We start from the raw sequence: 27,632 nt of genomic DNA, 5'->3' as shown, positions 1-27,632 counted from the left end.
TATCTGACACTAGGTGAAAGAAAGATCTGTTAGTCTGGTCAAAAATGGTCCCCACTTCCTCTATTGACTGACAAAGTTTCCTGTAAGGCATGGGAAGTGAGAACTAACTTATTGTAACACCAGATACCATGATCTGAAATGGAAATGCATGATTGCAGCAACATGTGTTTCTTTCAAAACTCCACCTTTCAGAGCTATGTAGCTGCTGGAATTTTTCTCCAATCTGAGGAAGCTGGCTCTTCTGCAGTGATGTGATCTGAAGTCACGTGGCTCTGTGGCTTGTGTTTTAAACGATGGCGTGTTCCTTTTGTGCAGTCCAAAAAACGATCTGGGAATCAGTTTTTAAAAAAAAAAAATACTTTGTATTGATTTTTACAGGACATCTATAAACTAGCACACTGTATCCAGCACAGTGATGCTGGATTAGACAGGTTTTACTTTATATATGTTATACCTGATTATTATAATTATTTATTTCTTAGCAGACGCCCTTATCCAGGGCGACTTACAATTGTTACAAGATATCACTTTATTTTTGACATACAATTCCCCATTTATACAGTTTTTACTGGAGCGCTCTAGGTAAAGTACCTTGCTCAAGGGTACAACAGCAGTGTCCCCCCACCTGGGATTGAACCCACGACCCTCCGGTCAAGAGTCCAGAGCTCTAACCACTACTCCACACTGCTGCCCTGGTTTGTGATCCTTCTACTAAAACTACAGTCAAGAAGCATTGATTTTATTTCCCCTTTTTAGTATAGCGCTGGTTTTACGTTGTGACTTTAAACAGGGAACAGAAGGTTGATACTAACATTGAGCTTCCTTGACTGTCTCTCTCGTTTTCAGTCATTCTTAGACACTGGGCTGGATAAACAGCCGTCCCTTATAAAGCTGTGTTGAAACTGTGTTCGCGTAAAGTACAGATAGCTACCAAAAGAACTCCAGTAAATCTTATGTACTGTGTATCAGGATCACTTTGTAGATCTCACATTTTCCTAGCTGAAAAAAACACATTCATTATGCAAACATTGTTCAAAGCTTCACAAGGATTTAGACCGCATACAGAACTGGGCAGGAATGTGGCAAATTAAATAAAAAAAAAAAAATGTTTGCTTCTTTTTAATGGTTATTTTTCAGGGACTCGCAAAATAGTGCAATAAATGTGACCTTTTCGAGGATGTATTTATTTGGACTGAAACGTCATGAAGTCAGTTCAATTTATCCTTTGCTTCTGAACAGAGATTTCCAAGCGGAGGAAAATCAAAACGAAACGGGCGTCAGTCAGACCCGACGCTTTCCGATTGGCTTTGGCTATCTCCGCCCCACTCGATCACAGCCAATCAGAAACGACTCCTAAAGTCAAAGTGGTGAAACCTGTTGTATAATTAACAAAGTGTTCCAATGCAGAACCCCAGTCACATCCTCTAAAGGGGAGGGATTTATTGTGAGCTCCTGATAATTAAACATTGAAAAGACCTACTGATCGGGTGTATCTGATTCTTGATTTTGTCTCTAAGGCTTGTGGTCCCAGGTTGTCTCACTACTGCGACCGGAACAGTTTTCTCAATGGAGTCTGCTTCCTGCTCAATGAAAACCTCAATGTCTCGGAGACGCTCAAGCCAGCTTTTCAAGGTACTGGTGCATTGAGCAGGCTGGAGGGTCATTATTATTATTTATTTCTTAGCAGACGCCCTTATCCAGGGCGACTTACAATTGTTACAAGATATCACATTATACACTGTTTCACATTATACAGATATCAAATTATTTTCACATACAATTACCCATTTATACAGTTGGGTTTTTACTGGAGCAATCTAGGTAAAGTACCTTGCTCAAGGGTACAGCAGCAGTGTCCCCCCCACCTGGGATTGAACCCACGACCCTCCGGTCAAGAGTCCAGAGCCCTAACCACTAATAACAGATAATCCCTCTAAATAAACAGAAAAACACACATTGAATATTTAGCAGATCTTTTGGAATCTTTTGAAAATTCAATCAGATCCCACGACAGAATGACCGCAGTGTTCCAAACTGCGTTGCTAAGGAGATTTAAGGAAACTAATTCTGCGTTTAAATGTCACTTTTCCATCCGTTGCACTTGTTCTATAGACGCTCTGAGGGGCTCCTCCTGAGTTTCTGGCTGTCCTCACCCATGGAATAACTACAGGACTCAAACTGTTACAATTAAACAATATTTCAATTCAGTTCTAATCTAACACAAAAACTACCATTTAATTTCACTGAAACACAGCGGATTCAGTATCTGTAAGAAAGAAAATATCCAAGCTGTAGAAATGACCAACAGCTTAACTTAGAGACTTCTGTTTCGTAACTCATGTAAGAAAACAAGGCTTACCAGTAAAATTACACAGAGAAATGCATTACTACTAGAGTGTATATGAATTAGCCCTAATACAGATTGACAGATGAGGTTACTGCTGGAATCTGAACAGTTGGCGATGTCAGCTGTCTCTCTCTTTTTCCAACTGGGAGTCAGTGCTACAGTGTCACCCACGTGTAACCCATGTGACCTGAACCCCCTCCCTCTAGCTCAGTGCTGCCCAAACACGGTCCTGGAGAGCCCCTATCCAGTAAGCTTTGTAGGTCACCCTAAATCGCTAATTTCTAAAGACTGGGAACACATGGAAGTTGATCAATTAAGCAAATAACTTAAGGGAACTCTGGTCATTGGGTCAGTTTGCATGCTGGGAAAATGTCATGACATGTTTACTGTCATGACTTATTTAAGGTGGTACGGTCTGGATTACAATTTTAGTTAGTTTTGGTTTATGTTTGAATACAAATGTAATACATTATACAAAAATCAAATACATCATGAAGTTTCAAAGCAGGAATTGTTAAATTAAACAAACCAAAATGATCTAAAATTATAATTCAGCCGTACCACCTTAAATAAGTCATGACAGTAGACAGATAAGTCATGACATTTTCCCAGCATGTAATCCAGGCCATTGAGGGCTGAAAAGGGTAGTTCATTTTTTTCTACCAAATAATCTCTAAATGATCTCTCAATTACTTCATTTAGCAAATCACCTGCTTAATTGATCACAATGAAAATGTTCCAGGCGTTAAGAAATTAATGATTAAAGGTTACCTATAAAACCTGCTGGATAGGGACTCTCCTTTGGGCAGCACTGCTCTAGCTGGAACAACATACATTCCTCCGAGAGGGGGAGAGAGTTTAGCAATCTCCAACTCCTCACCTAACAAAGAATAGATGTCACCTCTCCATGCATCCCTAGCTATTGCATGTACTGAAAAAGTTCAGTTCTCAGCAAGAAAGAGTAGATTAAAAGATTATTAAAGGTATATTAAAATGCTAAAATTGTTACAAGTTACAGTGAATTCCTCACTCAGCTAATTCCGGGGCTGATCCCAGGACTCAGTGAGCTGTGAGGGCAGTGAGGCGTAGGGGATATATTAGGAGCTGGAGTTTTAACTGTACAGCTATGGCCACAAGTTTAGCTTCACCCTATAGAATTAACACACGTTGTTCCCCAAAGTGGAATGAAACCTGCTGAATAATGTTATGTTAACATTTTGAATTGCACACGCTTTGTGGTTTACCATATACTTAACGAAAAACTGACAACAAAAATGTGACATTTCAAAATCTAACATGAAATACTAATGCAAGAGTATTATGGCTTCCGGTAGACTTTTGCAATAGCATTTTGTAGTTTTTTTTTTTTTTTTTTTAATCACATGATGTTAAATAATATATTTAAATTATGTTCATATATATTAATTATGTCTCAATCCTTAAATTCTAGGTGATGCCAAACTTTTGGCCAGAGCTGTATCCTAATGCATGTAATTGACCAATCAGAATCATTATTATTAATTTCTTAGCAGACGCCCTTATCCAGGGCAACTTACAATTGTTACGAGATATCACATTATTTTTACATACAATTACCCATTTATGCAGTTGGGTTTTTACTGGAGCAATCTAGGTACAGCAGCAGTGTCCCCCCACCTGGGATTGAACCCACAACCCTCCAGTCAAGAGTCCAGAGCCCTGACCACTACTCCACACTGCTGCATCAGTGCATGTTCACTCCTTTAACCTGATTGGCTCCTATTTGTGTTATACATGACAAAACAGACAGCTTACAAAATCTCTTCAGCCTGGGAAAAAGAAGGGAGAGAGAGACTTGATCAAAGTTAAGAAAACCCTAAGCGGTCTAGATAAATTTAACCCAAGACACAAGCACCGAGATTGGGTTGAGACAGAAGGTATGTGTGGAAAAAGTTTAGAACGGAAAGTGTTTTACACAGAGAGTAATACCGGTATGGAACAGCCCATCTAAAACGCTAGGAACATTTAAGAACAATTCGATTCTGTCCTATTGATTTGGATCCCCCTGGTGGGGTCCCAGGGTGTGCTGGGATGGGCCGATCCATTGGGATGGGTAACCTGTTGCTGTCTCTTTCAGAATGCACTGACTCTGGCCTTGATGCATTAATCCTGTTTGACGATTCTGTGAGCATCACTTCCAAGGATTTTAATACCATGAACACATTTATCAAAAACACCATTCGAATGTTCACCGACCCCAAAGCACAGGTGAGGCTTCATAGAGTCTGCTTCCCTTCTTTAACAGTGCCATTGACAAGAGCTGTGTTCCTTTTACTGAAAGCAAATGTCTTCTGGGGATGTGAGGGTCTCTACTGGTAAAGGCACGGCCGCGTGGTGTGCAGGGGGGAGTCACATAGTCAGGGGAGCGCAGGGGTCCCCGAGGGTCTCCCCTGGTAAAGGCACGGCCGCGTGGTGTGCAGGGGGGAGTCACATAGTCAGGGGAGCGCAGGGCTCCCCGAGGGTCTCCCCTGGTAAAGGCACGGCCGCGTGGTGCGCAGGGGGGAGTCACACAGTCAGGGGAGCGCAGGGGTCCCCGAGGGTCTCCCCCTGGTAAAGGCACGGCCGCGTGGTGTGCAGGGGGGAGTCACACAGTCAGGGGAGCGCAGGGGTCCCCGAGGGTCTCCCCTGGTAAAGGCACGGCCGCGTGGTGTGCAGGGGGGAGTCACACAGTCAGGGGAGCGCAGGGGTCCCCGAGGGTCTCCCCTGGTAAAGGCACGGCCGCGTGGTGTGCAGGGGGGAGTCACACAGTCAGGGGAGCGCAGGGGTCCCCGAGGGTCTCCCCTGGTAAAGGCACGGCCGCGTGGTGTGCAGGGGGGAGTCACACAGTCAGGGGAGCGCAGGGGTCCCCGAGGGTCTCCCCTGGTAAAGGCACGGCCGCGTGGTGTGCAGGGGGGAGTCACACAGTCAGGGGAGCGCAGGGGTCCCCGAGGGTCTCCCCTGGTAAAGGCACAGCCGCATGGTGTGCAGGGGGGAGTCACACAGTCAGGGGAGCGCAGGGGTCCCCGAGGGTCTCCCCTGGTAAAGGCACGGCCGCGTGGTGTGCAGGGGGAGTCACACAGTCAGGGGAGCGCAGGTTCCTGGCTGTGCCAAGTGGCCAGTGTTTGCTGGGCATTTCTAAGGAAACAATTTGTTTGATCACAACAGGATCTCTATTAAATCACACTGACAGATTGGTGTTGATTAATCAACACGTTTTGAACCCATTTCATTAATACCTAACAACTTCAAACTTCTTAAAAGGAATTACTCAGAAAGTACCTGGGCCGCCCTATTTTGTGACAGACTAACCCATCCAGTTGAAGCTGCTTACTGTATTGAGTGCAGAGCTCGGACTGCGAAAGATGCTTGTAAATGACAGTATCAATGTGTTCGTGTTGTTTCCACAGGTTGCCGCGGCTCAGTTCTCCACCGTGACCCGGCCTGTCTTCCAGTTTGAGAACTTCCGGTACAATCGAAACCCGGATGTGCTGATGCAACATGTCCAGCAGACGAGGGGAAACACGTACACTCCCAGCGCAATCAAATACGTGCTGTGAGCAACCATCTAAAATGCTTTTCATGGAGTTCATAATTTCCATGAAATGTACCCATTGCTGTCATATGCAGTTCCCGGCGAAAATACACATTTTGAAAGCGTAGTGTAAATCCTATCATTTAAAAGTAAATACAGCAAACATTTGCCTTATTGATGCACTAGCTGTTACACTGCCTTTAGGAACCTTGCTTCCTGTAAATGATGCACCAGCTGCATCAAAGATGGGAAACAGTTCTGCTAAAGATCGTTCTGTGCTGTACAAAAAAGCAACAACACTATTTTTTCTACTTTGAAATTTGTTGTGTTTTAATCGTGAAATATCTTCAAATACTTTTTGAAAAAAAAAAATATCCTTAACTATCTAGCCTAGAGAATGTCGAGAAAATCACAAGATCTCCTAGTGACTCTTCATGCTCCACTACCCTATACAAGCCACAAGAGAGTTTGTGTGCAACTATTCAGCAACAATCATGGGAAAGTAGAAGGATCTTAATGATAACAAGTATGTTAACAGCAATCTCCTGCCCTGGCTGGAAATTCTAAATTAGAGCCACCGCTATGAGGTAAAAAAGATAATGAAGGGTTTAACCACGCCTGACTCCCCACAGTGTGGCCTACAGATGGACGGATGTACAGACAGACAGACACCCCCTGTGTCCTCACTATCTGATGATCTCAATAGCTTAAGTTATATAATGTTAATGTGAAGTTCCCTGACAACTGGATATGCAGTTCTCCAGATGTATGGAAAAATGTATGAGACACAGATCTGTACACAGCAATGAAATCCTTACCAGTGAATTCTCATCCGTGACTTGTAATCGTACTTATTATTATTATTATTATTATTATTATTATTATTATTATTATTATTAATGAGTCATTTAGCAGACGCTTTTATCCATAGCGACTTACAGAGACTAGAGGGTGAACTATGCATCATCAACTGCTGCTGCTGCTGCTGCAGAGTCACTTCCAATAGGAGCTCGTTTGTTTGACGTCTCATCCAAAGGACAGAGCACAAGGAGGTTCAGTGACTTGCTCAGGGTCACACACAGGGAGTCAGTGGCTGAGCCGGGATTTGAACCTCCTGGTATCGAGACCCCTTTCTCTAACCGCTGAGTTATTGTCTTTGATTTTAGAGATGAAATGTTCACAGAGGTGAAAGGAATGCGCCGGGAATCTAAGAAGCTTCTCATCGTGATCACGGACGGACTGTCTAACGACAAACTGACATTCCAGGATGTTATTCCGCTGGCAGAGAAACGCGGGATAATCCGATACGCCATTGGGGTAAGAGGCACCGTGCCCGCTTTGTTGAGCCACAATTAGTCATACCCTTTAAAAGGGTTTTAAGTTGTTAGGTATTGATTACATTTAATAAGAACGTGTTCATGAAACAAAACAAAGAGCTAATCTACACAACTACTGAGTCCCAATCAATATCTGACAGCGGGATGTAATAGAGATCCTGTCGCGATCAAACTATCTGTGGTTATTTGCTATCTGTTGTCCGTTTGATAGAAAGTCATTTTGATTTCACTTGCTGTTTTTTCTGGGCGAGATTGAACCTCCGATTAAACTCTGAGAAATGTAGGAACTCAAACGAGAGAGAGGCAGCTTTTCCTGTTGGGAAATTAACACGTTTTTTTTTAAAAAGGCTTGTTTTACGTTTCAATAAATATCTGCCGACAAAAAAAAACACGCCAAAGGGAATTACTCTGAAAGTACCTGCACTATTCGTTTCGTTATAATTATATGACTCCATGTTTGCTGTGATTTTGAGTGGCTCTTAATGCAGTCACTCAAATAGTTTGTTTTTTGTTTAAGTTGTGAAGGTGCTGAGTTCAGGGGCTGCTCTGTTCTAGCTGCCTGCCCTAGACATGTACTTACCTCTAGAGTAGAAAGAAACAGCGCCATCTAGTGCACTGCAGTATATTGCCGGCAAAACCATAGGAAACGTACCAAAGTGGCAGATCACTAGATGGCGCTGTCACTTAGTCTATAAGACCCTCTGGTTGATCTAGCCTGAGGGTCTTATTAAAAAACGCAGTATTTGAATAATGTATTTTTTTTATTTTTATGCAAAATACTTGGACTAAAATACTTTGATAAGCTGACTTTCTTATTGTTAGTATGTTCTCTCATCCACCCCCCCACTCTCTCTCCCTCTCTCTCTCTCATCCACCCCCTCGCTCTCCCTCTCTCTATCAACCACCCCCTCCGCTCTCCCTCTCTCTCTCATCCACCCCCTCACTCTCCCTCTCTCTCCCTCTCAACCACCCCCTCCCCTCTCCCTCTCTCTCTCATCCACCCCTTCACTCTCCCTCTCTCCCTCTCATCCACCCCTCACTCTCCCTCTCTCTCAACCACCCCCTCTCCTTCTCTCTCCCTCTCAACCACCCCCTCCACTCTCCCTCTCATCCACCCCCTCACTCTCCCTCTCTCTCTCAACCACCCCCTCTCCTTCTCTCTCCCTCTCAACCACCCCCTCCACTCTCCCTCTCATCCACCCCCTCACTCTCCCTCTCTCTCTCAACCACCCCCTCACTCTCTCTCTCCCTCTCTCATCCACCCCCTCGCTCTCCATCTCTCTCCCTCTCTCATCCCTCTCCATCTCCCATCTTCTCCCTCTCTCATCCCTCTCTCTCATCCCTCTCTCTCTCTCCCTCTCTCATTCACCCCCTCTCTCTCTCTCATCTCTCTCGCTCTCTCTCTCTCTCTCCCTCTGTCATCCTCCCCCTCTCTCAGGTCGGCAGTGACTTCAAGACCTCTCTAAAAGAGTTACAAGCCATAGCGTCGGACGGCAACGTCTTTAACGCTGACAGTTTTGACGCCCTCAGCTCTATCCAGGAACAACTCAAGGAAAGAATATTCGCCATTGAAGGTAAAGATGGTGGGCTGAAAAGTTCTGCAATCGATTTGTGTTACTGTTTGCGAGCCTCAATTAAACACTCGTTAATCGATTAATCGTCCTGGTGAAGAGTCTAAGTGTCAATGCATGGATTTCTGTTGATTTATTAACACTCTGATATTCCCTTAGGAAATTGCTTCCCAATAGCAGTACATGTTGTTATCGCCTCCCTTACCTTTTTATGATGCTTCCAATAGTGATTCCTATTGCAATTACTCAAATACAGTGGGGCAGCAGTGTGGAGTAGTGGTTAGGGCTCTGGACTCTTGACCGGAGGGTCGTGGGTTCAATCCCAGGTGGGGGGACACTGCTGCTGTACCCTTGAGCAAGGTACTTTACCTAGATTGCTCCAGTAAAAACCCAACTGTATAAATGGGAATTGTATATAAAAATAATGTGATATCTTGTAACAATTGTAAGTCGCCCTGGAAATAATAATAATAATAATAATAATAATAATAATTTGATAAGCCTGTGTTGCTTTGGCTGTGAGTTCAGGAGCTGCTCTTCAGTTCTAGCTGCCTGACATAGATACCTGTAACACAGGCTAGATTAGCCAGCATCTTTACATTACTAAGTCTAGCACCATCTAGTGCACAGCAGTGTATTGTCGGCAAAAAAAAAAAAAATTGATCCAAAGTGGCATATCACTAGATGGCGCTGTTTGAATAAAGCTCTAGCCAAACATAGATCTAAGTCAGGCAAGTAGTTCATTGAAGTGAATTGTAGCTGAGTGTTTATTAAAGCAGTCTCCTGGTAGCTGCCTCTCGACTTCACAGTGCATCTAATAGCTTTGCATTCTCTCTGCAGGGACCAACAAGAGATCCAACTTCAGCTCCTTCCAAATGGAGCTTTCCCAGGGCGGCTTCAGCGCTGCTTTCGCAGAGGTAACCTGCACAAATGTGAATGGATCTGAATGTGCAGGTGCACAGAGAACAGCATGCACCCAAATGCAAGCCCACGCCTCTCGTTGCGTGACTATACGGCACATGCAGAATGGATGGGGATGGCAGAGTTGAAAGGTTACGTGGTCACATGGTTTGATTGGAATGAGGGTGTCTGTTTAGTGCCTGGCAGTTAGGATTCTCCAGATGCACTCAGAAAAAGTTCAGAGTAAAGCCAGATTTAGAGATGTAATAGCAAATCTCTGAATGATTACACACGTCATAAACAGACAAGGGAAGGATTAATAGCTGCGGAATTAATAATTAAAATAACTTGCTACGAACGAGAGGAGGCCGTTCAACCCATCAGAGCTCATCTGGTTCCCAGTAGCTGATTGATCTCAGAACTTTGTCAAGTTGGGTCTTGAAGGATCCCAGTGATTCAGCCTCAACAACACGGCTGGGTAACCCATTCCATCCCCTCACCACTCTCTGTGTGAAGAAGTGTCTCCTTCCCTCTGTCCTAAGTCTATTGTCTCTTCGCTGAATTTCCAACTGGTTTCTGTGCTGTGCTTCAAGTATTGGTTAGGGTTTGTCAACTCCTGTTAAGTTTTTAAAGACTTCATTTTTATAATTTGTTCTTGGCTAAGTAGATTCAGTTCCCTTAGCTTTAAGCCCCGGTATTAGGCTCTTCATTGGTTTCCAGTGTGGTGCCCCGTGTCTGTGATTGGTTCTTGTTGAGATACTGGTGTGTGTTTCAGGGGGCGCTGTTACTGGGAGCTGTGGGATCCTTTGACTGGTCTGGAGGAATGGTGGAGGTACGGGATGGCCAGAGCACTTTTATAAATGCCTCCTCTCAGGACCCGGACATGAAGACGTCTTACCTGGGTATCTGGACCTCCACACAGTCACTGTGTTTAATGCACGAGGAATCTAGCCTTCTGCAAGTCTGCTCTCTCTTGCTGTTTCTGCTTCGTTCAGGCTGAGCATCTTAATCCAAAGTGGAGGCTCTTCTGTAAAGCCACTGGCTGATCTAGCCTCTGTTACATGTGTCTGTGGCAGGCATCTAGAATTGAAGAGCAGCTCCTGAACTTAGACGAAAGCACCTTAGCACAGCACAGTAATTGCAATGAACCTTAGAAGAGTTTCCCACAGTGAAGCACAGAGAGGTGTGGTAAAGCATAGGGAAGCATTGTAAAGCACAGAGAGGTGTGGTAAAGCATAGGGAAGCATTGTAAAGCACAGAGAGGTGTGGTAAAGCATAGGGAAGCATTGTAAAGCACAGAGAGGTGTGGTAAAGCATAGGGAAGCATTGTAAAGCACAGAGAGGTATGGTAAAGCATATGGAAGCATTGTAAAGCACAGAGAGGTCTGGTAAAGCATAGGGAAGCATTGTAAAGCACAGAGAGGTCTGGTAAAGCATAGGGAAGCATTGTAAAGCACAGAGAGGTCTGGTAAAGCATAGGGAAGCATTGTAAAGCACAGAGAGGTGTGGTAAAGCATAGGGAAGCATTGTAAAGCACAGAGAGGTCTGGTAAAGCATAGGGAAGCATTGTAAAGCACAGAGAGGTCTGGTAAAGCATAGGGAAGCATTGTAAAGCACAGAGATGTATGGTAAAGCATAGGGAAGCATTGTAAAGCACAGAGAGGTCTGGTAAAGCATAGGGAAGCATTGTAAAGCACAGAGAGGTCTGGTAAAGCATAGGGAAGCATTGTAAAGCACAGAGATGTATGGTAAAGCATAGGGAAGCATTGTAAAGCACAGAGAGGTCTGGTAAAGCATAGGGAAGCATTGTAAAGCACAGAGAGGTATGGTAAAGCATAGGGGAGCATTGTAAAGCACAGAGAGGTATGGTAAAGCATAGGGAAGAATTGTAAAGCACAGAGAGGTGTGGTAAAGCATAGGGAAGCATTGTGAAGCACAGAGAGGTCTGGTAAAGCATAGGGAAGCATTGTAAAGCACAGAGAGGTCCGGTAAAGCATAGGGAAGCATGGTAAAGCATATTTTAAAAAAAACAAGCCAGGGTAACCTATGGTATATCCATAAATCATTTAGCACTTCAACTAATTACACAGGTCTCAAATGTGCAGTTTTGAAAGAAACACGCATTATATGCAAACATGCATTCTCATATTAAAACAAACACCTGGTACTGCACTAAGTTCTCAGTTAGCGTGCCTTGCTTTTTACTGCTTTACTACTTTACTACAGCGTCTTCTGGGTTACTGGCTGAAAGCATGTCAGTCAAAAGGGGAAGGAGCTGATTGGTTATTGACAGGAAAGAAGCCAGTGAAGGGGTGGGGACCATTTCACAACCCAGGTGACCCAGGAAGCGCACGGTTCGCGGACAGAGATCTCTTTAACCCAGTGCAATACCAGACATCATCTTTTACAGTAAAAATACATGTTTGATAAAACATGTGTTTCTTTCAGAACTGCACATTTGAGACTTTTATATAGTGACTGGGTGTACATGGTGTATATAGTGACTGGACTTATGGAAGTCTTCTGTTGCTGCTGTTTCTTTACCTGGGCTCTGCTGTCCTGCAGGATACTCTGTGGCGGCTGGCCGGACTGGACAGGGGGTTCTGTATTTTCTGGGGGCGCCCCGATACAGACACAAGGGCAAAGTGATCGTGTTCCAGAAGAGAAACTCAAACTGGGTCGAGACTCAGCACATCCAGGGGGAACAGGTACGGCTGCTTACTGTCTATTGCGTTTAAAACTCAAAGCAAGGTTGAGCTGCTGCTGTGCATAGGGGCTCCAGACAGATGCAAAGAAGGCATGACTAATCAATCAAGAAACGTGGAAAGAAACAAATTCAACAGGGATAAAAATGAATAGCCTAGTTGATTGGAAATCCTCAAACAGCTTTTTTAATGAGACGCGAGTTAGTGTTCGGGCACTCACCCATTCCCAGGTAATGAAGGCACCGGCTTCTCTGATGGTCCTGCTTCTTCCAGATCGGGTCTGCGTTCGGCTCGGAGCTCTGCTCGGTGGATGTCAATGCAGACGGACAGACAGACCTGCTGCTGATTGGAGCCCCTCTCTTCCACCAGGAGGGAGTCGGGGGCAGGGTGACTGTGTGCGTGCTGGAGCCAGCGGTGAGTCGGCACTGCGCGTCTACTCGTTCTTTTGAGTTTGTCACAGCTGGCTGCGGCTGCAAACTACAGCTCTGTTCAAAAGTTTTGCATCCCCCTATAGAATTAATTTGGCTCGATAAAGTCCAATGCAACCTGCTGAATAATGTTACGTTAACATATTGAATAACACAACGCTTTGTAGTTTTCCAGATGCTTAACTGTAAAAAAATTAAAAAATGGCCACTTGAAAATGTAAATCAATAAACATTAATAAATATTGTGACATTTTGAAATGATTATTTATTATTATTTATTTCTTAGCTGACGCCCTTATCCAGGGCGTCTTACAATTGTTACAAGATATCACATTATTTTTACATACAATTACATTATTTTTTTTAATTAAAACAGTTCCACAAATGTCTGTTCATGCTTACCAATAAAAACATATGCAATGTATTTCTCATATTATAGAAACCTAAATACTGTAAGTATTGCTTTGTGTGTTGAATTGGCATTTAGAAAGACTTGAATGGACTTCTTGTACACTGGGTCCCCCCAGTGGCTCGTGCCAGTAACTGCAGGGGGTATATTATACATATTATACCATCCCTCTCTCCATGTCCAGGCGAATGTCTCATCTCTGTCCCTCTCCCATGTCCAGGGGAATGTCTCACTCTCTGTCCCTCTCTCCATGTCCATGGGAATGTCTCATCTCTGTCCCTCTCCCATGTCCAGGGGAATGTCTCAATCTCTGTCCCTCTCTCCATGTCCAGGGGAATGTCTCACTCTCTGTCCCTCTCTCCATGTCCAGGGGAATGTCTCCTGCAATTCCTCCCTCTATGGTTCTCATGGGAATCTCTTGGGGAGATTCGGAGCAGCGATCGCTCGGACGGCCGATCTCAACGGAGACAATCTGTCGGACATCGCCATCGGAGCGCCGCTGGAGAACGACTGGCACGGGAGCGTCTATATCTTCATCGGGGAGAGGAGGGGGGTGCGATCGGGGTACAGCCAGGTGAGCGCTACAGGCCTGCTAGCGAGGTTTTGGGGTACATCTTCCCATCTCTGTTCATCCCCTGGGAAGGGGATATAGTGGAGGGTATATCTGTCCATTCATCCATCTGTCTGTATATCGTATATTTGTGCATATATCGGCAGAATTGCTTATCAATTTGAGATTAAGCATTTCATTACTAATTCTTACTCTGTCCTATCCTGTAAAAATCCCTTATATTATCATCAGGGGAAATGTAAAATCCATTACATTTAAGACCTAGTATAAATATCTAAGCTACATCACAAAGGACCTGCTTGTCTCTCAAGTTTTCCTTTCCTGCTTTATTATTATTATTATTATTATTATTATTATTATTATTATTATTATTATTTATTTCTTAGCAGACGCCCTTATCCAGGGTGACTTACAATTGTTACAAGATATCACATTATTTTTACATACAATTCCCCATTTATACAGTTGGGTTTTTACTGGAGCAATCTAGGTAAAGTACCTTGCTCAAGGGTACAGCAGCAGTGTCCCCCACCTGGGATTGAACCCACGACCCTCCGGTCAAGAGTCCAGAGCCCTAACCACTACTCCACTCTGCTTTCCGCTGTTTTCTCTCCCTAGAAACTCGAGGGAATGTCCTTCAGTCCCAGCCTGCAGTTCTTCGGTCAGTCTGTCCACGCCGCCGGTGACGTCACCGGGGACGGGATGACGGACATCGCGGTCGGAGCAAAGGGGGCTGTCGTCATTCTGAGGTCAGAGGTCACTGTGTTTTGGGCTTTTCATAAAAAACGAGCGGAAACGCTGGTCTGCTTGACTCCTGGCTGGAATGATGAAATGAAAGCTCCTACGTTCTCTTGACAGGTCCCAGCCGGTAGTCAATGTCTCAGTGTCCGTGTCGTTCTCTCCTGCTGTTCTGCCTCAGGAGAGATTCCACTGCGCTGGGAGCCCATCCAGCTACACTGACCCTGCTGCCCTGGCCACAGTGTGTGTCAGTGTGGAGCCGCTCTACGCTGGTGTTTTTGGTGAGTGAACTACAGACTGAACTGCTCCCTCCCTCACCCCCCTAAGAGAAAGGGTGCTCCCTCCAGTCCAGGGCAGTCCTGAGGCATGGAGACTGAACTGCTCCCTCCGTCCCTCCCTCACCCCCCTTAGAGAAACAGTGCTCTCTCCAGTCCAAGGCAGGCTTGAGGCATGGAGACTGAACTGCTCCCTCCCTCCCTCACCCCCCTAAGCGAAAAGGGTGCTCCCTCCAGTCCGGGGCAGGCTTGAGGCACGGAGACTGAACTGCTCCCTCCCTCCCTCACTCCCCTAAGAGAAAGAGTGCTCCCTCCAATCCAGGGCAGGCTTGAGGCACGGAGACTGAACTGCTCCCTCCCTCCCTCACCCCCCTAAGAGAAAGAGTGCTCCCTCCAATCCAGGGCAGGCTTGAGGCACGGAGACTGAACTGCTCCCTCCCTCCCTCACCCCCCTAAGAGAAAGGGTGCTCCCTCCAGTCCAGGGCAGGCTTGAGGCATGGAGACTGAACTGCTCTCTCCCTCAGCCCTATAAGAAAAAGTATCCAGTCCAGGGCAGGGTAGAGATAGAGTTTGTGTTTCCTCAGCAGGCTCTCTCAGTATGAGTGTTAACATCTCTCTGGAGCTCGACCCAGGAAGAGCATCGAGTCGGCTGCTTTTCAGCAACACCGCGGGGGAGGTGTCTCAGAGCCTGTCTGTGAAGGACCGGGAGTGTGTGGTCCAGGAGATCAGAGTTCCGGTCAGTGTCCGTCTGTCTGTCTGTCTTTTGTAAAAGCAAAGCGATTGTCATCATTTTGCATTTTCACTGTTTTAACAAACACACAAAATCATCTTTGCTATTGATAAGAATCGCTCAGAAGGATTGGAAACATCAGACATTGTTTGGGGTGTGTGAGTGAGGCTGGTTCGATTCTCTCTGTGTGCTCTCCTCTCTCAGGACTGTATTGAGGATTACTCTCCTGTGGGGGTCCGGGGGAGTTTCTCAGTGAGCGGAGAGGAGATTCAGGGGTCCCGAGGCCTGAGGCCAATTTTGACCCCCGACTGCAACACAGAATTCACAGGGCAGGTGAGAGACAAATATTTATGACTTCATCTCATTCAGCTGACTGGTCCCAATTAAAGGGGAGGACATTTGTCCACCCAAACAAAATAGAACCCAAACTATTACTTCGATAAGGCTGCTCTAGCATATATTATTATATCTGTGTCTATGACAGTATCGTTTTATAGTAATTTCAGCTAACAAAATAGTTCTGTACATTTTTCTCCTCCGTGCACTTTCTTATATAGATCTAAAATGTGCAGTTTTGAAAGAAACACATGTCATAGCAAACAAGACTTTTTTTTTTTTAAATCTGGTACTACACAAGGTGAAAGAGTGACATTGTCCCCTCCCCTTCACTGGCTTCTTTCCTGTAAACAACCAATCAGCTGCTTCCTTGTTGTCTGACATGCTTTCCAGCCAGTAACCTGACCCAGAAGACACTGCTAGAGTGAAACGACCCACAAACAGACAATCCGAGAACACAACATAGAAACTGAGAGCTTCCTTAACCAAAATTAACACCAGACCTCCTGATTTCAAATGGAAATGCATGTGCGCGGTAACATGCGTTCCTTTTAAAATTGCTAATTTCAGCCTTATAGACCTAATGGAAGTGTAAAACAGGTTTGATTTTAGGGAATGGTTTTGTGAGCTGCAGTGTTAGGATATTACACAGGTAAGGAGGTGCAGGTGATCGGATGTAAAGGATCGCTGCTTGCTGTTTCAGCTGCCACTGGAGAAGATTTGTGGAGAAGATGACATCTGTGTTGCTGATCTGAGCGTCTCCTTTAACTTCTCCGGGTGAGTGAGAGGACTGTGCAGAGAGAGACTGTCTCACTGGGGTCTCCCTGCAGCCGTGCTTTATTGATTACTACATACAGTGACATGAGGGCTGAGAAAAATGAGCTTTATTCATGTTAGGGGAGTGTCTTTAGGATTCTTAATGCACCCTAAACTTCCAGTTGTGATTTAATTTAGTTTTTTGTTTGTCGGTCCTAATACATATCATATTTTCTCTCTTCCCTCTCTTCTCTCTCCAACCTTACTATCCCCCTCTTCACCTCTCCCCACTCCCTCTATCCTCTTCCCTCATGTCTTTTTTTGTCCGCTTTCTTTTTCCTCTCCCCTCTACTCTCACCTTTCTCCCCCTGCCCCTCTCTCCCCCTGGCCCCTCTCTCCCTTGTCTCCTCTCTCCCTGCCCCTCTCTCCCCCTGCCCCACTCTCCCCTGGTCCCTCTCTCCCTGCCCCACTCTCCCCCTGGCCCCTCTCTCCTTCCTGTTCTCTCCCCCTGGCCCCTCTCTCCCTGCCCCTCTCTCCCTGCCCCTCTCTCCTCTGGCCCCTCTCTCTCTCCCTGCCCCTCTCTCCCCCTGGCCCCTCTCTCCTCTGTCTCCTCTCTCCCTGCCCCTCTCCCCCTGGCCCCTCTCTCTCTCCCTGCCCCTCTCTCCCCCTGGCCCCTCTCTCCCTGCCCCTCTCTCCTCTGTCTCCTCTCTCCCTGCCCCTCTCCCCCTGGCCCCTCTCTCTCTCCCTGCCCCTCTCCCCCTGGCCCCTCTCTCCCTGCCCCTCTCTCCTATGTCTCCTCTCTCCCTGCCCCTCTCCCCCTGGCCCCTCTCTCTCTCTCCCTGCCCCTCTCCCCCCCTGGCCCCTCTCTCCCTGCCCCTCTCTCCTCTGGCCCCTCTCTCCCTGCCCCTCTCTCCCTGGCCCCTCTCTCCCCTGTCTCCTCTCCCTCTGCCCTTCTCTCCCTGGCCCCTCTCCCGGTCTCATTTCTCCTGCAGTTCCCGGTTCATTGTGGCGAGCTCGTCCTTCGTTCTGAATGTCATAGTGAACCTGACCAATGCTGGCGAGGATTCAAACAGCAGTGAGGTGGTTCTGCTCTACCCGGCAGCGCTCTCCTTCACGAAAGCCATCGTGGTGCAGGTACCAGCGACACGGCCGCTCACACGGACCCTCGTTCAGCTACTCAAACCTGCTCCGAGCGCCCCTGTTAATCTGCCTTGCTGTGCGCTGTTCAGCCCTGAATCTCTGGTTTTTACACAACAGTGTCATACTCTAGGTTAGATGTTTACAGGTAAAGAGATTGAATTACTGTATGTATTTTATAAGGTTTCTTGATTTGGGAGCTTCATATAAACAATTACCTTGGATAAATAGAGGTTTTACATCAATACAATCAGCTTACACCAGCTAGTGTACTGTACAGTCTCTTTTGGTTTCATATATAAGCCCATGTCCTGTCACTATAAGTGCTTCCAAAGCTGAGATCAGTTCAGATACAACGTGGGGGCTGAGATGCTTCTCTCTGCATTTACTGCACACCAGCATGGTGAAGACCACATTCAAGCGATGGAAATGGATCTCCGATAGGTCAGCATGCAGTCCCATGCGCGTGTCGCATGGGTCAGCACACTGGCTCTGCTCTGACCAGCTCCTCACCTCAGTGTCTCTGTTGCAGTCCACGTGGCGCGTGAGTCTGGCCTGCACTGCAGTCAGGATCCCGGGGAAGGCAGTGCTGGAGAGGACCTCCTGTGAAGTCAGCGCCCCTATCCTGAAGGAAGGAGCCACTGTGAGTAAACACAGAGTTTGAGTTGTAATTGAGTAGAGCTTGAGTAGTGATTGAGTAGTGATTGTGCTTTAGTGTTTGAGTTGTGTTTCAGTAGTTCTCAAGTAATGATTGAGGAGTGTTTGAGTAGTGTTTAAGTAGTGATTGTGTTTGAGTAGTGATTGAATAGGGATTGTGCTTTAGTGTTTGAGTTGATTGTGTTTGAGTAGTTCTTGAGTAATGATTGTGTAGTGTTTGAGGAGTGATTGGGGAGTGATTGACTATTGATTGAGCAGTGTTTGAGTAGTGTTTAAGTAGTGATAGTGATTGAGGAGTGATTGTTTGAGGGGTGATTGGGTAGTGATTGAGGAGTGATTGGGTAGTGATTGAGAAGCATTTGAGTAGTGTTTGAGTAGTGATTGTGATTGAGGAGTGATTGGGTAGTGTTTGAGGAGTGGTTGAGTAGTGTTTGAGTAGTGATTATGTTTGAGGAGTGATTGGGTAGTGATTGAGTAGTGGTTGAGTAGTGATTGTTGCAGCCCTAATCGGGGTGTTTCCATTCACCTCCACACTGTTAACAGAGCCCTGTATTCCAGGTGCTGTTGCTCGCCTCCTTTGCCGTGTCCAGACCTGATGATCTGAAGGACAGCCTGGAGATCAACGTGACAGCCAGGAGGTGAGAGTCAGTCAAGCAGGCAAGCAGCTGGAGCCTGTATCAGTGTCTTCACCAGTGTTACTGAAACTAGAAGAGACTGAGTCAAGCAGACCAGCGTTTGGGCTCTAGTGCCTTCATCAGTGTTAATGAAACTAGAAGAGACTGAGTCAAGCAGACCAGCGTTTGGGCTCTAGTGCCTTCATCAGTGTTATTGAAACTAGAAGAGACCGAGTCAAGCAGACCAGCGTTTGGGCTCTAGTGCCTTCATCAGTGTTATTGAAACTAGAAGAGACTGAGTCAAGCAGACCAGCGTTTGGGCTCTAGTGCCTTCATCAGTGTTATTGAAACTAGAAGAGACCGAGTCAAGCAGACCAGCGTTTGGGCTCTAGTGCCTTCATCAGTGTTATTGAAACTAGAAGAGACAGAGTCAAGCAGACCAGCGTTTGGGCTCTAGTGCCTTCATCAGCGTTATTGAAACTAGAAGAGACTGAGTCAAGCAGACCAGCGTTCGGGCTCCAGTGCCTTCATCAGTGTTATTGAAACTAGAAGAGACAGAGTCAAGCAGACCAGCGTTTGGGCTCTAGTGCCTTCATCAGTGTTATTAAAACTTAACTGAGTCAAGCAGACTAGCAAAAGACTGTGGTAAACTTTTCTAAGGGGCTGTATTGTATGGAGCAAGCTTTATATCAAAGGATGTCAAGAAAATAAACATTTCCCTTTTTACAGTAAAAACGAAAACTTAACTTTAGAAGATAACTTTGCAAGAGATTCGATTCCTGTATTACAGCCAATTAATGTCATTGTGAGGGGGTGAGTGCTATTATTATTATTATTATTATTATTATTATTATTATTATTATTATTATTATTATTATTATTATTATTATTATTATTCATTGTTGCAGTTTAACTAAAGATTAAAGGAGTTTTCAAATGAAATTATATTATATTCCATAATTCCTACCTGTTTTTCACTTTCATCAGATACATGGCTCTCAAATGTGCAGTTTCGAAAGACACACGTTATAGCAATCCTGTATTTTCATTTTAAAACAGGATATCTGGTTTCTACACTGGGTTCTCAGTTTGTATGCCTTATTCCCAGGAAATCGATTACACTTGCACTTCCCTAGACCATTTCACCTTAGCAGTGTCTTCCAAGTCATGTTACTGGTTGATAGCATGTCAGTCAATAAAGGAAGCAGCTGATTGGTTATTGAGAGGAAAGAGCCCTAATGCAAGCATATGTGTTGTTTTCAGTTCCTTCAATTGACACAATAGTGGTTCTTTCAGTATCGGGTGAAATGCTAAAAGTCATTCAGAATGCTAAATATTGTTTAGTGTTATATGCTGAGATGGCCGAATAACTCTGTTTTTTAAGGTGGCATTTATAAAATGATCAAATATCTTACTGAAAGGATTCATTCATTTGATCTTGTGCTTTTCCCTCCAGGGCTGAATCAACGCAGTACCTGAACTTTACAGGAAGTCTCCAGGAAAGCAAACTAGCGGAGCATTCCTATGAGGTACAGTCTCAGAACCATCCCAACACCTCAAACTTAGAGCTGAGGGGCTGGGAGGGAGGGAAGCAGTGTGGCTCTAGTGGAGCTGAGGAAGGACTGGGAGGGAGAGAAGCAGTGTGGCTCTAGTGGAGCTGAGGAGGGACTGGGAGGGAGGGAAGCAGTGTGGCTCTAATGGAGCTGAGGAGGGACTGGGAGGGAGGCAGTGTGGCTCTAGTGGAGCTGAGGAGGGACTGGGAGGGAGGGAAGCAGTATGGCTCTAGTGGAGCTGAGGAGGGACTGGGAGGGAGGGAAGCAGTGTGGCTCTAGTGGAGCTGAGGAGGGACTGGGAGGGAGGCAGTGTGGCTCTAGTGGAGCTGAGGAGGGACTGGGAGGGAGGGAAGCAGTGTGGCTCTAGTGGAGCTGAGGAGGGACTGGGAGGGAGGGAAGCAGTGTGGCTCTAGTGGAGCTGAGGAGGGACTGGGAGGGAGGGAGGCAGTGTGGCTCTAGTGGTCAGAGCTGAGGAGGGACTGGGAGGGAGGGAAGCAGTGTGGCTCTAGTGGAGCTGAGGAGGGACTGGGAGGGAGGGAAGCAGTGTGGCTCTAGTGGAGCTGAGGAGGGACTGGGAGGGAGGGAAGCAGTGTGGCTCAAGTGGAGCTGAGGAGGGACTGGGAGGGAGGGAAGCAGTGTGGCTCTAGTGGAGCTGAGGAGGGACTGGGAGGGAGGGAAGCAGTGTGGCTCTAATGGAGCTGAGGAGGGACTGGGAGGGAGGGAGGCAGTGTGGCTCTAGTGGTCAGAGCTGAGGAGGGACTGGGAGGGAGGGAAGCAGTGTGGCTCAAGTGGAGCTGAGGAGGGACTGGGAGGGAGGGAAGCAGTGTGGCTCTAGTGGAGCTGAGGAGGGACTGGGAGGGAGGGAAGCAGTGTGGCTCTAGTGGAGCTGAGGAGGGACTGGGAGGGAGGGAAGCAGTGTGGCTCTAGTGGAGCTGAGGAGGGACTGGGAGGGAGGGAAGCAGTGTGGCTCTAGTGGAGCTGAGGAGGGACTGGGAGGGAGGGAAGCAGTGTGGCTCTAGTGGAGCTGAGGAGGGACTGGGAGGGAGGGAAGCAGTGTGGCTCTAGTGGAGCTGAGGAGGGACTGGGAGGGAAGGAAGCAGTGTGGCTGTAGATACTTTACTGAGATGGTTGTAGTTTAATTTCTCTTTTGTTTTTCGGTCAGGTGAGGAACCTGGCCAAGGCGGCTCCAGTGAACATGACTTTTATAGTTCCACTGGAACTTGAACACGGGTTCAAATGGAACATCTCTATACCGCAGGTAAACCAGCAATCATGTTTTAAAATAAAGATCATAACATTTCAGATCTATATTATAAAATGGACGTGCAAGACATGTGTTGTTTATGGTTTGTGATCTCACTGTTTCTCTCTCCCTCTCTCCCCAGGCCTGTGTTAATGAGGGCGAAGTGAAGGGGAACTCAAATCAAACTGATTATCAGCATGAGAGAATCTCTACAGCAAAGGTAAGGTGGGTGAGAAGCCGTAATGCTGGGCACGAGAATGTAGGATTCACAGGCCCGCCAAGAGAGAGAGACCGCGGTGTTGTAATCCTCACTGAAGCATTGAAAAGGCAAACAGAATGGGTTCTATAGGCAAGAGGTTCAGTCCAAGGTGGTTCTGATGAGAGTCCAGCGAAGGGCAGCCAGACTCGTCCCAGGGCTCGCAGGAGAGAGAAATGAGGAAAGAACTCACTCTACTGAGCCTGGAACTAAGACAAATTAGATGGGACTTGATTGATGTCTTTAAAATCTTAAAAGGAGTTGACATAGTTAACATGAACCAATACTTTAAGTGCAGCACTGAAACGAGGAGCTGAGGGCAGAGTTGGAAATTAGGGGTTAATAGACAGTAGGAAGGAGACACTTCTTCATACAGAGAGTGGTGAGGGGATGGAATGGGCTACCTAGTCAAAATCTCAACTGAAATGCTGAATTCTGAAAATGACTACTTTGCTGTCTTCTGATTGGCTCTCTTATGCATTTTCTCTTTCTCTGATTGGACGGTGGTCCAGGGCTGCCAGGGAACTCTCTGTCGCGTGATTCACTGCGCCATCGATCAGCTGACCAAGGAGCAGCCAATCAGATTCACTTTCTCAGGGAATGTCATAAAGGATAAGACGGTTAGTAATCGTCAGTTTGTCAAACAAAGATCTGTGCAATAGAAAGAGCTATGAAAATACATATAAACTAGTTATAATCTCTGCACTCATTATTAACAAGGGAATGGATCTTCCAGCACCTTGTGGAGTCTGAGCCACGCCAGGGCTGTGATCAGGGCAAACGGTGACCCAATATTAGGGGCAGGTCCTAATAAAGTGGCCGGGCAGCGTTATTACATGCATATTCACTTTGCATATAATGTTTTATAATGTAGGTCTCAACTGTCTAGTTTTGAAAGAAATACTGAAACACAGTGGCCGTGACATCACATTGCATGACCTCACTTCCTGTCTCCCTCACAGCAGAGGGAAGTGAAGCTGAAGCTGGAGAGCTGGGGGTTCCTGTCCTACAATCAACAGAAATACACCCAGTACCCCGACGGGAAGTACCACCAGGCACAGGTGCGTGTCTGTACCCCAGACCGGGAGAGACCACTGCATTCGAGAGAGGGGTGTCAAACGAGTCGGTTTGAATCCAGAGCCGTTGCAGCTGTGAGATGTAAAAACAGTCGCCCCAGAGAGGATAATGACCCTTTGAAATTACATCTATGGCCAAAAGCTGTGCATCACCCTATAGAACTAACTAATTTTGCTTCAATGAAACCTGCTGAATAATGCTAACATATTGAATTATACACTGCTTTGTACTTTTCCATATAAATTTCGGAATCTAACATGAAATACTGTATTACTGCTGTTAGACTTTTGCGATGTTGTAGTTTCTTTGATTGCATGATGTTAATTAAAAGATTACCGTATGTGCCTTGTTTTTTTGAATGATGTCTCAATCCTAAAAGTCTAGGTGATGCAAACCTTTTGGCCACAGCTGTACCTCCTCAGTGCTTCAATGCTTTACCATCACACTGCTTTATTTAACTCTGGTATGCGTTTCTACGTGTCGGTGTGTGTTGGGTGTCTCTGACAAGCTTCTGATCCCTGGCAGGTTGTGACAGACCTGGAGGTTCTTGTTGAAGTGAACTACGTCCCGATCATTCTGGGGAGCACATTGGGGGGGCTCTTCATCCTGCTATTGATCTTTGTCATTCTCTTCAAGGTCAGTGCTATTAACCCACACCACATGTTCTGAGACAGCCACAAGCTTCAGGATTCATATTTTTGTCTGTCTTAAATCACAGCCATTGAGTTCACAGCTTTTAAACAGCAGTGTGGAGTAGTGGTCAGGGCTCTGGACTCTTGACCGGAGGGTCGTGGGTTCAATCCCAGGTGGGGGACACTGCTGCTGTACCCTTGAGCAAGGTACTTTACCTAGATTGCTCCAGTAAAAACCCAACTGTATAAATGGGTAATTGTATGTAAAATTAATGTGATGTCTTGTAACAATTGTAAGTCGCCCTGGATAAGGGCGTCTGCTAAGAAATAAATAATAATGTTCAGTTTTGAAAGAAACACATGCATGTATTTTCATTTTAAACACATGATATCTGGTGCTGCTTGGGGTTAACGGAAGCTCTCGGTTTCTTTGCCTTATTCTGTGGTTATCTGTTTGCACTTCCTGTGTCCTCTGGATCATGTTACTGGCTGTAAGCATGTCAGTCAATAGGGGAAGCAGTTGATTGGTTATTGACAGGAAAGTAGTTGGGGAGACAGTTGCACCACCTAGTGGTCATCCCACGCAACTGTCTTTGACGACTCTCCATGTGATCCCAGGCTTTTAAACTTTCTAAAACAGTTTTTTTTTTTTTTTTTAATTTTTCAGGCTGGATTTTTCAAGAGAGACTCGTCGGAGCCACTAACGACCAATGAGCAAGAAAGTTAAAACCACCTACCTGCACCCTGAAACCAGTCCATAGAAACCAACCTCGTTCCCAGTATCAAACTGGTATCAAACAACACATACATTTGAAGCCAATTATTCTTTCAAGCTGTGCTAAAATAACTACACTAAATCTTCAACATGTATAAGCAGCCTTTTGTAGATCTCACATTGTCCAACACGAAAAATGACGTTCGTGAGAGTGACATGGACCTCTTTGCTGCCATTATCAAATACGACATGTAGCCGTTCGCGCACGTTTGTAGCATAACGCTGGTTTCATTTATCCGTCCCGCCACATCCTCCCGGCTTAAAAATAAAAATAACAGGAAGCGGCGGGAATGCGTAAGCAGCCGACTGATGTGCGCCTTCGTTGCTTTATTATGTCGGTTTTACCAGTTGAAAAAAGACGTGCGAGCGATTTTTTTTTTAAGCAGCTGAACGAAGTTGAAAGTTACAGTATTGCATCAATGTCATATTGTGTTTAATAAAGAGCCAGCCGACAGTACCGCTCCTATCGCACGTATATATTTTTCTCATTACTGTAGTTCCAGTGTTTTTCTTAAAACGCGTTTTGCTTGCTAAAGTCCCATTTCTTTTGAGGCTCACATTAAGAACATCTGCAAAGTGTCCTTCTTTCATTTCCGAAACGTTGCTCGCCTTAGCTCATCCTTACCCGTGCCCGACGTCGAGAAACTAAAACATGTCTTTATTTCATCAAGGTTGCACTATTGTGATGCTTACTAGTGTCTCTTCAAAACTAATATCATAGGCTGCAGCAGGTGCAAAATAGTGCTGCAGGGGTTTTGAAGAGAACAGGAAAGCATGATCACATATGCCCAATCTCAGCATCTCTTCATTGGTTGCCAGTAAACCTTAGCATCGATTACACGACTTTTAAAATCTTACACAGTCTTAGGACGTGCTCTGTGATTATGTACCGCAGCGGGGTTTGTGATCTGCCAGTAGTGCTTAACTGCTTGTGCCCAGGACAAGGTTGTGCACTCTGGGCGATCGGGAGCTTTTGTTTCGGTGGCCCCTCGCCTCTGGAATAGCCTGCCTGGACATTTGAAGGACTGTGAAACCTACTGAGGCTTTTAAACCGGGACTAAAGACTTATTTTTATCAGCTGCTGTTTTTGTAATGTGTTTACTGTTTTTAGGTTTGTTTTAATCTTTCTGTAAAGTGCTTTGAGATTTGTGTATGAAGGGCACTATATAAAATACATTATTATTATTATTATTATTATTATTATTATTATTATTATTATTATTATTATTATTATTATTACAGCACAGAACTGTATTGTAACTGTTGTTTTCCAGTGCTGTAGTACAAACTGCATGTTACTGTACATTTAGAAATGACATTTGCTGTGCATTTAGTGATTATATCTGTTGAAATGGTGTGTGTGTAGATAGATATATAGAGAGGGAGAGATAGAGGGAGACAGAGAGAGAGATAGAGAGCGAGAGAGAGAGGTAGAGGGAGAGATAGAGCGAGATAGATATAGAGTGAGAGAGAGGTAGAGAGAGAGGTAGAGAGAGGGCAGCAGTGCGGAGTAGTGGTGAGGGCTCTGGACTCTTGACCGGAGGGTTGTGGGTTCAATCCCAGGTGGGGGGACACTGCTGCTGTACCCTTGAGCAAGGTACTTTACCTAGATTGCTCCAGTGAAAAACCCAACTGTATAAATGGGGAATTGTATGTAAAAATAATGTGATATCTGTATAATGTGAAATAATGTATAATGTGATATCTTGTAACAATTGTAAGTCTCCCTGGATAAGGGTGTCTGCTAAGAAATAAATAATAATGAGAGATAGAGAGAGATAGATAGTGTTTAGTGATTATATCTGTTATAATGGTGTGTGTAGATATAGAGAGAGGGGTAGATAGATAGAGTTTCTGGTTCAGCATTGTAATCAAGCACATTTCACAAAACAGCCCCTCTCGTTTGTCCCTCGGGAGCCTGTGATGGGAGGGGACAGAAACGAGTGCTGACTGTAAAGATGAAATCAGTTTTTAATGTTCATGCTTTTAGTAAAGAGAAAATATTCATTGCTTCTTGCTGAGAAGATTTATTACAGTTAACCCTTGTGGTACTGGAGCAAATACTTTGAGCCAACCCACAAAATAACAGGATTATAAAAAGGAAAGGAAAGCTATCTTTGTGTCCGTAAGTGGACCAGTCTTTAATTTGTCCCGGGAATCAACGCACTTTGAACAAAAGGTATAATGTTAATCAAGCCTCACTGGCAATGGCCCACCACCAGACACAATGTACTGCTGAAGAGGAACGGTCCATTCTGGGTGCCACAAAGTGTAGCACGACAATATGTGATTGTTTCTGAAGGTAAGGATGAATCACCTCCCACGTTAGCAGCTGAGCCTCACGCTGGATTACAATCAACTGCATTGAATACCCTTATTCTGTTAAACACCCAGCAGAACCATGGGAGTTGACATTCTTTTTTGCATGCTTGATAAGCCAGCTGTTAATAATTTATTTAGAATTTGCACAATACCTGGACATGCTTTTAAATGACAAAACCACGCTGTTTGAAGTTTACACAAGACATTTGTATAATCACTTGGTTTGCATGGCTTACTGCACATACATTGTTTTGAATGTAATAAAACAGTTCAGCTTTTCATGAATTGAATGTAAGTGTAATAAAACATTTCTAGTTCTCACAAAGTAAGGTTAGTGTGCTGTTCCGACTGGCGTCAGTTTCATCTTAATATAAGCATGGTTAAATATACTGTCATCGCACAATGCATCAGTCACATGCAATATTGAGTATAAACCAAATACAGTGACGATTAGTCTCACAGTTTATATAGAATATATTATATAGAATAATATACAGATAGAATATAATTGTATACAGTAACTAATCCAGCGATTGCATGGGATGTTTATAGATGCACACACTTCCAAATAAATATATTTCTAAAGTGTAGAATAGCACAAAAGTAATTAGTTACACGTATTAGATGTTTTCGTTGTCCTTTAAATAGAAAATAAAAATGGAATTTTTGTTTTGTTGGGCCAAAACCCCCTCGGTGCAGGTTTGTGTGAGTGT

At 45.2% G+C, this 27,632-nt stretch overlaps 1 protein-coding gene across 5 annotated transcripts in view; it reads left to right on the top strand.

The window, feature by feature from the left end:
* Positions 1 to 26,396, top strand: part of LOC131721198 (integrin alpha-D-like) — a 35,743-nt gene extending 9,347 nt beyond the window's left edge. For 3 of the 5 annotated variants that reach the window (XM_059014584.1, XM_059014582.1, XM_059014583.1), the window contains exons 6-31: positions 1,518 to 1,632; positions 4,464 to 4,594; positions 5,773 to 5,918; positions 7,064 to 7,214; positions 8,673 to 8,808; positions 9,646 to 9,722; positions 10,481 to 10,607; positions 12,271 to 12,413; positions 12,684 to 12,824; positions 13,618 to 13,821; positions 14,437 to 14,567; positions 14,677 to 14,837; positions 15,416 to 15,567; positions 15,766 to 15,894; positions 16,601 to 16,674; positions 17,646 to 17,787; positions 18,323 to 18,433; positions 19,006 to 19,085; positions 19,791 to 19,874; positions 20,518 to 20,590; positions 21,777 to 21,872; positions 22,000 to 22,077; positions 22,626 to 22,733; positions 23,076 to 23,174; positions 23,716 to 23,826; positions 24,490 to 26,396. In XM_059014584.1, the coding sequence (XP_058870567.1) occupies positions 1,518 to 1,632; positions 4,464 to 4,594; positions 5,773 to 5,918; positions 7,064 to 7,214; positions 8,673 to 8,808; positions 9,646 to 9,722; positions 10,481 to 10,607; positions 12,271 to 12,413; positions 12,684 to 12,824; positions 13,618 to 13,821; positions 14,437 to 14,567; positions 14,677 to 14,837; positions 15,416 to 15,567; positions 15,766 to 15,894; positions 16,601 to 16,674; positions 17,646 to 17,787; positions 18,323 to 18,433; positions 19,006 to 19,085; positions 19,791 to 19,874; positions 20,518 to 20,590; positions 21,777 to 21,872; positions 22,000 to 22,077; positions 22,626 to 22,733; positions 23,076 to 23,174; positions 23,716 to 23,826; positions 24,490 to 24,549 (3,060 nt within the window). In that variant the 3' untranslated portion in view covers positions 24,550 to 26,396. The remainder of the gene's footprint in view (positions 1 to 1,517; positions 1,633 to 4,463; positions 4,595 to 5,772; positions 5,919 to 7,063; positions 7,215 to 8,672; positions 8,809 to 9,645; positions 9,723 to 10,480; positions 10,608 to 12,270; positions 12,414 to 12,683; positions 12,825 to 13,617; positions 13,822 to 14,436; positions 14,568 to 14,676; positions 14,838 to 15,415; positions 15,568 to 15,765; positions 15,895 to 16,600; positions 16,675 to 17,645; positions 17,788 to 18,322; positions 18,434 to 19,005; positions 19,086 to 19,790; positions 19,875 to 20,517; positions 20,591 to 21,776; positions 21,873 to 21,999; positions 22,078 to 22,625; positions 22,734 to 23,075; positions 23,175 to 23,715; positions 23,827 to 24,489) is intronic. The other 2 variants (XM_059014585.1, XM_059014586.1) reach the window with 2 other exon arrangements.
* Positions 26,397 to 27,632: the final 1,236 nt, after the last annotated feature.

This window comes from Acipenser ruthenus, chromosome 48 (assembly GCF_902713425.1).
Source record: "Acipenser ruthenus chromosome 48, fAciRut3.2 maternal haplotype, whole genome shotgun sequence".
NCBI lineage: Eukaryota > Metazoa > Chordata > Actinopteri > Acipenseriformes > Acipenseridae > Acipenser > Acipenser ruthenus.
This window is presented reverse-complemented; position numbering and strand designations above follow the sequence as displayed.